Source organism: Dermacentor silvarum, chromosome 7, assembly GCF_013339745.2.
Source record: "Dermacentor silvarum isolate Dsil-2018 chromosome 7, BIME_Dsil_1.4, whole genome shotgun sequence".
Classification (NCBI taxonomy): Eukaryota; Metazoa; Arthropoda; class Arachnida; order Ixodida; family Ixodidae; genus Dermacentor; species Dermacentor silvarum.
In genome coordinates this window covers 160,657,949-160,671,758 of record NC_051160.1, presented here as the reverse complement: position 1 = coordinate 160,671,758, position 13,810 = coordinate 160,657,949, and the positions used below count along the sequence as shown (strand labels likewise).

Genomic DNA, 13,810 nt, shown 5'->3' with positions numbered 1-13,810 from the left:
GTGCTTGCTTATATACGCTTTGCGTATCAGCCGGTCGAGTACCTCTACTTCCGCGTTGCTTAAATTTAAATATGGTGCCAAGTACGCAATGCGGCTCAAAATCCGAGCCTGCACTAGTCGGATCAGTACCTTGAGTCCCCTCTTCCTGCTGGTAATTCGTTGCGTCATGCGCAAGATCAGCGTGGTCGTGTGTTGTAGCTTCTGTATGGCGTATCCTGCGTCCCCGTCCTTTTGTAAGTGTAAGCCGAGGATACGAAGTCTGTCTACCTTTGTAATTTATCTAGGAACCTATTCGCAGGTGGATGTTTGGTGCAGGGCCTGTTTATAATCCTCGTGAGCGCTTCTCGATTATGAGGAGCTCCGACTTCTGCGGCGCGCATTGCAGTCTCCATGTCTCCGCGTACGTATCTTGCTACCACGTCTACTGCCTCCTGTAATGCCTCTTGTTGTTCTCCTATAGACCCTCTGACCGTAAATATTGTGATGTCGTCTGCGTACAAGACATGTCTGATTCCCGGTAGTTTCTCGAGTTGGGCTGGGAGTTTCATCATGGCCACGTTGAAAAGTGTCGGCGACAGCATTGATCCTTGCGCTGTTCCTGTGTTAGGCGTGTCTACTCGCTGTGACCTCACATTTACCAGCCCTATTGTGGCTGTGCGAACTGTGAAAAAAGCCCTCACGTAGTTGTACGTTCGCCAGCCGCAATTCGTGTCAGTGAAATTGGCTAGTATGGCTTCGTGCCCCACTTTGTCAAAGGCTCCGTTTAGGTCTAGTGCGAGAATTGCTTTTGGGCAGCACGGCGTTGCTGCAGTCAGTACTTCCTCTTTGAGCTCCAGAAGCACGTCTTGCGTTGACAAGTTGGGCCGAAAACCAAACATCGTGTTCGGCATCAGTTGAAGTACTGCGAGATGCGTCTGTAGCCTGTCCTAAGATCACATGTTCCATCAATTTACGGAGGCAAGACGTGAGCGAAATGGGTCTTAGGTTCTCCAGGCAAGGAGCTTTTCCTGGCTTTGGTATCAGCGTAATCTCTGCATGCTTGAATTCCGGGTGTAAGGTCCTTTTTAAACAAAAAGGAAGCTCACATTCCCGATTACACATTTATTTGCTGGTACTACAAAATCTTCCTGCATGAAGAACCCTGACAACCAATCAACGTCAACCGAATTAAGACGTGGTTTACACAAAAACTTTCCTAGACAGTCAAATGGACCTTTTGTTTAATTTTTGTTGTGGTCGTGCTCTGACTGTGGGGCCCACTTTTAGGGAACGGTTCTCACGATTTTAAAACAATCGTTCGTATCTTCTGAACCTGCCCTATAATATATATATATATATATATATATATATATATATATACTGTATTATCATATATGCCCCCCCCCCCCTCAACCTATGCCTCTGCACAGGTCTGTACGAAGGAAGGGGCTCGATTTTTATTAGTCATAACAACATAAAGCCAACAGACAACGAAGCCAAGGAAAGCATCGGGGAAATTAAGTGTAGTAGAAATTTGAATGTAGAAAATACTGAAGAAAAGGGAAATGAAAGTGGACGAAAAGATAACTTGTCACCGGCGGGAGCCGAACCCGCAACATTAGGTCTGTGAGATTTTTCCACCAGTGTTCGAATCAGTTACCAGAGTTCGGTGTTCGAGCACCACATTTTCATCATTGCGTATAGAAGAAAATTTGTCAGCGAATGTATGATATCAATGTTTTCGGGGTGTTTGATGTGGTGGTCGTTTTATGTGTTTTTACTAACATCTGTGAGCGTGTTTTTTGTAGTCCCGTTTGTTCATGCAGTTGTCTGCTTATTAAGCCGTTTCTTATGTATAAATTCTGGTCTCGCTTGTGTATGTAAACGTGCGCTTTTAGCGTATTACATATTCATTAGACCATTCATGTGCTGATTACGTATGAATGTGTATATTCTGGTTACGCTTGTTGATGTAAATGTTTGCATATACCTACGCCCCTCGTGCTTTGGGGGGGGCAACGTCGGCCTGGAGTATATAAACAAATAAATAAATACTCCGCCGAAGGCCCGTCCTCCGGCCGAAATGCCTGTAAAAAGATATACCATAACGTTCGTTTTTTTTTTCTTTTTTGAGTGTTACATATGTATATATATAAATGAACGAGAATAAAGGGTACCGAGGGGCCCGATTTTTATTAATCCCATCATACGAAGCCAACAAACAATGACACTAAGGACAGCATAGGGGGAATTACTTGTACTTACTAATTGAATTAAAGAAAATGAATATGGATGAAAAAACAACTCACCGCAGGTAAAAAATTATCTGAGTATCTCCAAGTGACGGAAAACAACATTACCTTGGTTCTGGCCAGCTACGTGGCCTTTCCTTCTTTTTAAATCTTGATGCATGCTAGTTGGGACACCTTGTATATATATATATATATATATATATATATACATGTGTGTGTGTGTGTGTGTGTGTGTGTGTGTGTGTGTGTGTGTGCGTGTGTGTGTGTGTGTGTGTGTGTGTGTGTGTGTGTGTGTGTGTGTGTGTGTGTGTGTGTGTGTGTGTGTGTGTGTGTGTGTGTGTGTGTGTGTGTGCGTGTATGTCAATGTGTGTATTCTCACTCTTGTTTGAAGAATGTATATCCTTGAACTTCTCTGTGGCTTATCTTGTCCCACGTTCAATAAGCGGAACGACATTTGGGAAATGGAACAAAAGTAAACGGGGCTATGAGTCCTAAAAGTGCTGTAAAAAGAGAATACTTTAGGAGAGAATATTTCTTGAGCTTCCACCTCTTTGCACAAGATATTGGACAATAATCATGGTTTCAGCAGTTCATTATCGGTTATTGTGAATGTGCAGGTAAGGTGCTTGGCTCCATGGTCGTCTCTTTCTAAGGCGCTGTCTTTCTTCTATCTCGAGTTTTACGTGCCAAAACCGATTCTGATTATGAGGCACGCTGTAGTGGAGGGCTCCGGATCAATTTTGACCACGTGGGGTTTTTACATGTGCTACAATCGAAGCACACGGGAGTTTTTGCATTTAGCCTCCATCGAAATGCGGCCGCCGCGGCCGGGATTCGATCCCGCGACCTCGTGCTCAGCAGCGCAACGCCTTAGCTAGCTGAGCCACCGCGCCGGGTAAGGCGCCCTCTTTGACAAAGGAAAAACTGCAAATATCATTAAATGGCTTCTGAGAATACTTGTTAGTGTGCAGAAGGTCTTGGTGTAAAGCATTCTCCAAGGCTACAAGAAGTATTAACATGACAAACAGGATCGCCGCAATGCGCTTACACATAATACAATATTATACGGAATTGTAGATTATTTCCGGTGATCTCATCGCTGTAAAGGCGTACAACGTCGTACCAATATAATTTATTTCTTGTGCAATATCACGTATCGTAGTATAATCGGCTTTGAAACCAACGAAAGCCCCACGTTCCTTAGCCCGTCCCTACTTTTTTTTTTCAGTGCCTTTGATTGGAGATATAAATGACTGTTTCAAAGCTAAGCTCAGGCTTTCTCAACTTCTAGTAAAACTATGAATGTACATGAGCACGGGGCTGGGGATATTTGTCTGCTGTTTTGCCAGGGCGTAATAGGTGACACTGGTTGTTAAACTAACGGCCTCTAGCGTCCGTGTCAGACGTTCATAATTCAGGTTCGTTTACAGTCCGGCGTAGCCCGCGCGCCTGCGAGCGTCGATGGAAGTCCGTCACGTGGCACCCGCTGCACTGCACACTTTTCGATTTCCCCACATTTTATTGCGATAGCAATTATATGGACACTCCAAAGCAGATTTCTGCCGTCGGCGTCGCCGTCGCCGTCGCCGTCGCCGTGAGGTTCCGTATGACGTCAATGGAGATGAAATTGTCGCCGCGCGCCGCCGAACGCTGTATGTGCGAGTGAAAGGGCGCGAGGGACGCGCGCTTTCACGGGGAGTGAACGCACGGCGGAGAACAAACGCGCGTTCTGTGCCGTGCTCCCTTAAGGGCTGCAGAAGTAGGCGTCTCTTTCCTCCTTTACAATCACCATATATGTAGAGCAAACGCACCTTCTTCTGACGCACGAAAGGCTGTGGGGGGGGGGGGGGGGGGGAGGGGGAGGGAAGGGAGGGGACGTTTAGCTGCGGCACCAAGTACCTATTTATATCAGAGGCTCCGGCAACAGTCACCAACGCCGCACGCATTTTGTGCGAACGTGGGCAAAACGCCGACGGCGTCGACAACAGTTCTGCGTGTTGCCGGTGCTGCTGCATGTCCAAGTTTATACAGCTGATAAAGCTAATATCATTACTCCGTATAGCTCTCTACAAATTTGCTATCGCAATTGGTGCTTCGCCTTTCAGGTGAAACTGCGACATCATTTTTTAATCCATCGTTGCTCGAAAGCGACGGACGTCGAGCGTTGCAAGACAGCAGCAGTAAATACACAGACCACTGAATGCGGGTGTCGGTACCACGTGCAACCGTGATGAGCAGGCTCACCTATCTAGTGTATTTTGCCTACAATTGTGCTTTGAGCACGTGTAGCTGCTACCTGCACCGCCGCGGCTTCGATCACGCCGCGCCAAAATGTGGCCAGTTGTACACGTGGAACATTCTGGGCAACGCGAGCGTCGAAATCCGGCACCGAGAAAGAATATGTTCTACCTCGACATCGACGCCGCCGAACGCACCAAAAAATAAAGGGTTGACCTCTCCCCCAACGTGAGGTAGCGTCCGCGCGCTCACCGACATTACGCTGCACTATAAACTGATCTTGAGGCTAATAAACCCATTCAGCTTGTAATGTCATTGGAAATAATGCATTGCTCACAGGCGGCGACAAACTGCCCTCCTTTAGTATGCCTCCTTAATAACTTTCAACGTGTGAAAGCGGTGTCGCTTCGATGCACAAAAATTATTGAGCGAGGTTCTGCTATTGGACGGCTGTAAAAGACCTAGGTATAAACATTTATCTAAATTTATATTATCTCCGACTGCAAGGGCCACATTGTTCAGGAGATCAGAATGATTTACATTGAAAAACACAAAGCATACAATGAAAAATGAACTCGCTTTAGACGTATTGATTGAACCAACGCATTCGTCATTTCAAAAATGCCATCATTGAAGAAGCAGCGAAAGCTAAAAGTTATCCTTGCAGTAAACATTTGCAAAGTCATTGAGGGACATCCAAAATAAGTAAATCTGAAGTTACTTAACTAAGAAGTGATAAATGTTTGCATAGATTGCGCATTAGCTATTTTATAACTATTAATATGTGTTGGCTATGTGGATACGGTCACAACAATACTGTAGATTGGGCGTGCCCATGGGCTATGGAATGGCTTATTTCTTTGTTTTTTTTATTACATAAAGTACAATATTGAACACTCATATATACATGCTATTAGACAGATGTATCGTTGCATGATACACAGTACATTGCCATGACACGCGATACGTTAGGCTCGGCGCACATCCGTGCCTTATGCCGCTGACGACCGCGCAGGTTGCCGTGATTGCGTAAGAAAATGAAGCCTTTCTGACCACCCGCATCGATCCGAATTTGCCCTTTCAAATCACTCTATATCTTGACAGCAAGAAATAAATCGTAAAATCAAAACTCACCTAGTCTCATCTCGCATTGAGGACAAAGTATTACCGGCGTTTAGTCGTTATTATTGAGATCAGTTGTTTGCGTTGACGCTGATCAGCCTAGATAGTCGGCAGCGAGCCTGAGTTTTGATTTAGACATAGCAGACGACGTCATAGAATTTGCGTTATATTAATGGCCCGTTACAAACGGCATGGCCACAACTTAAGCCAGTTAAGTGCACCTGATGCCTTAACACTACCACATGGTCTAGAACACTAACTCCTCGTCAGTAATTTTATCATGAAAGCAGATGAGAGAGAAGAGCTGTAGGGAGATAGAAATTATTGAAAACGGTGCTTGTGGCGTATCTTCTGGAAGAGCGTCTCGAGACTCGAGGCAGGAAAGCAGACAAATGTGTATTTGAAGCGTGTATGCGGTAATATACGTACGGACGGGATGGTACCTGGCAATGAGAATTGTTGCGGCTGCTGAGGTACATCGCGGAATACCAACGCAGGTTTGAAGTCAAGCATCCGGAGATTAGACTGTTAATTGCTCGAAGGCACTGAAGGGATGTGGCACAAGAACTCCGGGAATAGAGCCTAGAAGCTTTCTGAAAACTGGAAGTTTTCTACCTATTTTACGATGTTTTCTACAGACTGTTGCACTTGAAGGCCATAATTTGTGACGGAAATTTTCAGTATTCTTATGAAATACATCCTTGAAACGAGCAAGAAGAATCAGGTGAACCGGGGGCCACTACTTTTCATTAGGGACAAACACTTGGAGCTAAAAGGCGCTAAAGCCAACAAACACTCCCCATGGTGAAGTTTAGATATAGTACACGCATACATGCCCAAGAAAATGGACGTGAGGCAGCCACCGTCGCTGCCAAATTGGCAGAGCGTCGCGTACAGATCCTCAGTTTGATTGCCATCTTCAGTGTGTTGATTCAATGCGAACGTATTATATGTCCCATTACGCGAAAATCCGGCGTCATCGGCAGCGGCGTGACTGAGCGATGGTTCCAAAAACGACCGACGGCGCAAAGAGTAAAAACACGCCAAATTTCTCGCGGAAGTTCCTGTAAACAAAGTAAAGTATTGGCTTTAAAAAGAAGATTCGGTACATTTCGGTCTGGGTGGGAATCGAACCCGGGCCTCCGGGGTGCGAGAGGAGCACGCTTCTCCGACGCCGCGGTTCTGGCTGACTAAAGTTGTGCGTAGTCCGTGCGTCATTGGGCACGTCACGTCGCAGCCATCTGGTTAACTAAAGGTTCCATCAAAGCGACTATAAAGCTTCACCATTCCCACACGTAAGCAGCCTTAAGTGTAGCAGCCGAATTTTTTCTTCCACTTTTGTATCTCTTTTTTAATAATAGTGGTACTTTTCGCCTAATAAACACGGGTAATTTTTCAATATTTTCTTTGGTTTAGTAGAGTTGATGTTTTGTTAGTTTGCAATAGCTGATGAGCTCTGCTAGATAAAGGAAATGTGCTAGTCTAGATGTATGCAGAATATAGATCCCAAAAATACTGCCTGAACTCTGCGTTTTATGGCACCGTCCTTCAGTGCCGTATTACTCTCAACGATACCATTTTGTAATATTCATTGTAGGTGATTGAGTTAGAAAGACAACAGTGTATTGTTATTCGTATACTTCTACTTGATTAGGTTTTAATGTTCGACTCATTTAATTTTTGTATGGTAAATCGTCGTATCCCCATCCAGCACATCGTTCTCTGGATCGTAGCGTTCAGATATAGACAAACCACTATTCTGTGCAAATGGATTGCGCGCCGCTCCGTTCGCTGCAATGCGAACTCTCCCACGGCTAAACTGGCGAGCGCTTCACGGAGGGAGAGGGAAGGCGGGCGCACTTCTGGCACACGCCCAGTGGCGGCTGAGGACGGCGGACTCGTCTTCTGAGTCGAGCACGCGGCGGCAGCCAACTTCAGTTGTCGCGTGAGCGTGGAGGCGCTGGTGATGAGCAGTGAATCTTGTGAGCGCACCGATAACGACACGGAGTTGCGAAGGGTGGGCACGTGATGACCTTGAACTCTTCTCGTTCTGCGTCGCTTCCTTGCCACTCACTTCAGGGGCCAGCATAACGCTGACAGCGGACGCGCGAGGAAGTTCCAAGCAACCCATTTGCGGTGAGCTCAACGGACGCCTTTGACTCAAAGATCATCTATGAAGAAAACTAGTAGTCGCATAAGAGCGCGCGAAGGTTTTAAGTACGCTCGGACAGTGTGCGTCACATCACGGCACATAGATCTGAAAAGGAGCACCGTTATGCTGTTGGTTTGATGGAAGACCGTCTATATAAAGCAGAAATTTAGAACAGTGGTTGAACCAATCGAGCTTTCTGCCGAAGTAACATTGTCGCTGCTATTGAGCAGAAAATTCAAAGCTGGCAAGAAAATTCCAGGAATTCTATACTGCTGGCAATCTGTGGGCAAAGAAATTGATTTCACGATCGCCAATCTTCATTACTACTTCGAGCTAAGGCCAGGATAAGCAATTTAGTGCAGACGCTGCGATCTGTCATTACTGAACATTCCGTTGCTGATTCTTTGTAATTTTTTTGCGATTGGAATTTGTGCATCGTATTGCGCTACGCTGAAGTTGGACTGACGATAATTGTTTCGACTGTGAATCCACACCTCTGCTGAGATCGAAAGCAGGACTTCACCAGGAATCGCTCCAAAGACTCGTCTCAAGAAAAGGATTCTGTTGGTGCTGAATGGTTCATAAAAAAGAGATCTCACTCATTTAACACGTCCGCAAGAGGCCAAGTCGAAAGCTTTCAGCAGTTTGAACGGTTGTGACGAGCACTACTACCTATATAAGCGCTACTTTCGTTGTCTTTTACGACGATTCAAAAAAGAAAAAAAAAACAAACATTGTCCGCCGATACGTCAACAAGGAGAGAGTGCAAGACGACCAAGCAGCGGCGTGACAAGCCTCGAACATCAGCCCTTTTGGTTCTCAGCGTCCCAACCAAGCCATCCGCCATCTGCTCGAGGTGGTTCGTCAAAAGCCGCGAGTTTATTTTTTAACTCTGTTTCCATGAAAAAAGTTTTGCTTGTGATTGTGCGTGCACGAAATGAAGCCTCCAACAATTAGTTGTTTCTTGTGCCTCAATGACCCTCTACTACGCCACCCAGCACCAATACGACCCCGTTTGCTGTACCTAAATCATTGAAACGAGGAGACCTTCACGAATGGTGCGTCGATGAAGGCGTTCAACTACAGGTGCAGTGTATGCGAGAAGAACGAAAGGAAGCCGCAGTGACCCACCATTGGCAGACAACGGAAAGTTTACTCTTCATTCAGTGGACTCGTTTGGGATGCTGCATATCTAAACTTATCGGAGGCTAGGGAAGATGCCACTGTGAAAAAAAGAAGAAAAACTGAACGTCCAATCGTAATGCAAGTTCCAAAGGATGATTCGTGATGAAAGCGACTAGTGTTTTTTGGAAATGCTATTAGGGTTGAATTATTGGAATATTATCGCGGATGTTTAATTTTCCCCCAACCGTGACGGCTGGTTAACCGAAGCCAAATAGTTCACTGTTAGTGTGCCAAGCAGTGCGTCTCAAACCTGCAGACTACCAACCATGTTTGCAAGCGGTGCGCGCAAAGCGTTCGAAACCATCGGCTACAGAGGGAAGAAGAAAGGTGAGTGAAATGGAAGCGTGCATTTCATTATATGGCGGAAATCAGCAATTGTGTGATGTTTCTTAGCATGTCTTTGACTAGGTTATCGCGAAATAAGAGCAAAAGTAGCAATAAAGAAGGATACACCTTTTCTGAAAAGACACCTTCGCCAAAAACAATCACTGGGTGGGGAAAAGGGAGAGATAGAAAGTAGAAAAGCATTCTTAGTACTACGCGCTTCTGGTGAATCACAGCGACAAAAAGCTAAGAGGAAATGACGACAGTTAAGAGCATATGGCGACAGTTATTCAAGTATTCAAGCTTTCCTCATACATGCAATTAAGATATTCCTCGGTAGTAACACACCCACTTTTCCCTTAGCTATATTGCAAAGAACCGGTCTTATCCAGACAATGCATTCATCGTACACCGAAGAAGTATGAGATATATAAGAGAATAACATATTACCTGAATAATGCGGCAAGCCCACGGCGTGGAAATATGGTTGAGTTGTTTAACTGGACAGCTTCTATCGGGTCCCCATTACGTAGCACATTTTTCTAATAACCAATTCAACGTTCCCAATCGTTTCTTCACTTGCATTTTTATGTTTCAGGAAATATTAATACCCTTGAAGGCTGCTCTTGGAATCGCTCTCAATAAAGTAACAACCGGGGAAATCAGAAGTCGCTAACATGATCAGTTCTCATTTATAATATTTTCTAATTTCGCGCTTTTACATTGGTACTTAGATACATTAAATATAGAAATAATTTTAAAACCCACCACAACTTAAAAAACAATGCTTAGGAAAAGTAATGTTACTGAAACTCTATTCTCTCTTTTATTTATTTTTATTTTCAATACTGCCACTCTCAGTTGAGAGCATAGCAGGTGGGCATTACAAAGAGACAATCATGTTAAAAAAATGACATTTGGTAAACATGCGCTCTTGTACAGGGCATTTAAAGCAAAAGTCACGCACAAATTCAAATTAACATTTGAATTTAATCTGTGATTTCAGATTGTAGAACCGCTGTTCTGTTGCCAAATGTAACGCAAATCGCAGGAATTTAAAGCATATTTCACGCAATTTTATTATTGGAATAGTACTTTTTAACGGAGCTACAGCTGTTATCGACAGTCAGTAGTGGGTACTCTAGAAAATTTTCAGTGAGTATACACTCTGAGAGCTAACTAACTGCAAGTACGAGAAGAGAAGGTTAAATAAAAAAATTCAATGATTTGCTGACATGCTTTTTTCTCCGTTAGTCAGCTCCTTTTGACGCACAGAGACGCTGATATGTTAATAACACGCAAAACTAGGACGGTTACTTTTTTTCTCTCGACTGTACAATTTTGCCATCGTGTTCAAGAAGTCGCAAGAGCACTTGAAATAAAAATGCGCAAGCGCAGAGGAGGACCCTGCTCCTCTGCATTGTATGACTGCACTGCGGCGTAGCCAGTATCACTGCATTTTATACTGTTTTTCCAGCACCAGTGCGCGTTTTCAGGGCCAAATATTTTTTTCCATGGCCTCCACTGGAGCGCTTCCTTCCGTCAGCTGTGCGCCTTCTCTACCCGATTTATGCCACCGAAGACCCACGCACATACTCTCAAAGAAAGAAAAAGAAAATTGGAAAAGAGAAAAGAGCGCTGAGCCTTCTCGTTCGATCAAAAGCGAGCAAGTGAAAAGGGAAAAAATAAAGAATAATTAAGGCGGTCGAACAATACCGAAGCTTAATTCACGACAGTGTAGTCAAACTGCAATGCAGAAGGCAATGCGTCGACAGCGCTGTACCGGGAAGCAATGACGCCATGGGGGTAGTAATACTTCTCAGCATGAGACGCGAGACTAATGCCACGCTGCTTATGAATCGATTCCTCGCCACGAACTCCACTTCAATATTAAAACGAACTCGGTTTTCCCCTTTTCTCGCATTTAGGATGTTATTGCAACATGCGCGAACTGCGAAGCAGTTTCGGGTCGTTCCGTATGACCGTAATTGAGTTATTTTCGAAGGATCACTTAAACCTTAAGGTATCAGTTGATATTAACGTAATACAAGCTTCATGAAGAAATTGCGGTCACTGACCAAGTCAAGGTGAAAATAACACAGAGACGTTTCGGGACCGGTACGGGTTACTTGATCACACTAAAAGCGGGCAAGAGCCGCAAGTCGTTTTTATGCCAAAATGTGACGTAGATAACGAGTGTAGTTGGCAGGCAGATTTGCATCAGTCCTGTTGATACTGTTGTCCGTAATTTGAATAAATAAAGATTCTAACAAGAGTCGAGTCATCGGATTATTTTCCTTAGCTATTATTGCAGCATTTACCCACTTGATTTGGTGACCGCGATTGTCGGCGTGTTCGGCAAAGGCGTTCGAGGCTTTTTTCTTGTTGTAGACGTCCCTTTGGTGCTCCTTTAATCTTCTTGTGAATTTGCCGGTTTCGCCGATCTACCTGCAGCTACAGTCTGCGCATGGTACCTTGTAGACAACATCGGGGTAATTCTTGCTTTCAAGCCGATCCTTTACATTAACAAGCTGATTTCTTAACTTGTTGGTTGGCATGTGTCCTATTCTAAGACCGTATCTTGATAATACGCGGCTAAGAGCTTCGCCGGCGCAAGGCACATAGGGGATGCCAGCGCGTTTCGTGAATGACTTGCCTTGAGACTGCTTTGGATGGAGGACACGAGCTTCCATTTTGTTAATAAACTTCTTGTGGTACTCGTTCCTGGATAATTCGTGACGAATTGTCTTCAGTTCGCTCTGCATTTCGTCGTCACTTGAGCAGATGCGTGTGGCCCGCGTCACGTGAGCTAAGACAACGGATTGCTTGTAGCAAGCCGGGTGACATGAATAGAAGTTTAAATACCGGCCGGTATGAGTCGCCTCATGATAAGGAAATTGACAGAAGAATAAAATTGAGTTGGAGTGCATACGGCAGGCATTGCCAAATCCTGACTGGGAGTTTACCAATGTCGTTGAAAAGAAAAGTGTACAATCATTGCGTTCTACTGCTGCTAACATAAGGGGCAGAAACTTGGAGGTTAACAAAGAAGCTCGAGAACAAGTTAAGGACAGCGCAAAGAGCAAAGGAACGAAAAATCTTAGGACTAACGTTAAGAGACAGGAAGAGAGCGGTGTGGATCAGAGAACAAACGGGGATAGCCGATATTCTAGTTGACATTAAGCGGTAAAAGTGGAGCTGGGCAGGCCATGTAATGCGTAGGATGGATAACCGGTGGACCATTAGGGTTACAGAATGGATACCAAGAGAAGGGAAGCGCAGTCGAGGACAGCAAGAAACTAGGTGGGCTGATGAAGTTAGGAAATTTGCAGGCGCAAGTTGGAATACGCTAGCGCAAGACAATGGTACTTGGAGATCGCAGCGAGATGCCTTCGTACTGCAGTGGACATAAACATAGGCTGATGATGATGATGATGATGATGATGATGACGAGTTGCCTTCCTGTGCACAGCAAATGAGAGTCTCGTTCCACTTCGCTGCACGAGGACGTCAAGGACGTGACATTTTCGGATAAAAACGACTTGCGGCTCTTGCCCGCTTTAACTGTGGTCAAGGAACCCGTACGGGTCCCGAAACGCGTCTGTGTTATTTTCATCTTGACTTGGTCAGTGACCGCAATTTCTTCATCATCATGTTCCCTGACCAGACGAACTTTCATCGAACTCTTGACTATAATACAAGCTTCTGTGCTACAAATGTCCTTTCACTGCAACTATGCTTTCACACCGTGCCACCTGCTAGTGCTGCCTACTATAAAACTCACTGCTTCAAGAATTACACATTTTTTATCATTACACTCAATTTATAAGGTGTCATTCTGGACTAATCATTAACTCTGTCACGCTCATAATCATTGCACTCTCGGCCACGGAAAAGTTGACTCCAGCAAGCGCGACATCAGCGTTGGGAGAACACTCCTTTGCCGTCCGTTTGAAATAGGCTCATGTTTGTTTTGGGCTCTGTTATGCGCTCGTGCTTCTTCTTCTTTTCTTGTTATGCAGAGAAGGCTTCACAAAAGCTTCTTTACTTCACTTCTGGAAAAAAATATGTAAAAAAAGGCTCTAAGGACCCGTCACCATTTTTTCAATGATTTTCTCTCAACGCAGGGTAATCTGTCTTGGCTTTGAATCGTGAAAAACTCAAATGTCAAGGGTTGCAGTTTAGCTGTGTTTTCAGCGTCGCCATTGTCTCTGCACTCAGAGGCCCGAGTGTTCGACTTTAAAGGTCAAAAAGGGTTGCCACTGAAAAGAGGAATAATTTATGATCAAAAGTTGACCTTTCCATTTTTACTCCACGAATGCCTTTCTTCAGCTCTAAAGGCATAATAGGAATAGCTCCTAAGTTTTGTCTCGCCACAAGAGCGTTAGTTATATACTACCGTCTTTCAAGCCTTACTTGTTTTATATTTGTCTCGAAAACTTCGCTCACCGAAGGTTACTATACGGTTCTTATCAGCATGTCATAATATTTACGGTACTTCTAAGGCCGGTGCAGCATTCGAAACTTTATATTTTTTACGGTGGATTCTGTTGAAGTG

At 44.6% G+C, this 13,810-nt stretch overlaps 1 protein-coding gene across 6 annotated transcripts in view; it reads left to right on the top strand.

Moving 5' to 3' along the window:
* Positions 1-13,810, top strand: part of LOC119458625 (Kv channel-interacting protein 4-like) — a 465,522-nt gene that overhangs the window by 387,739 nt on the left and 63,973 nt on the right. The window contains exons 1-2 of one of the 6 annotated variants that reach the window (XM_049671320.1): positions 7,500-8,287; positions 8,336-9,255. The exons of 4 other annotated variants lie outside the window; for them this stretch is intronic. In XM_049671320.1, the coding sequence (XP_049527277.1) occupies positions 9,195-9,255 (61 nt within the window). In that variant the 5' untranslated portion in view covers positions 7,500-8,287; positions 8,336-9,194. Of the gene's footprint in view, positions 1-7,499; positions 9,256-13,810 lie in introns of those variants that run through there. One more of the 6 variants, XM_037720470.2, reaches the window with a different exon arrangement.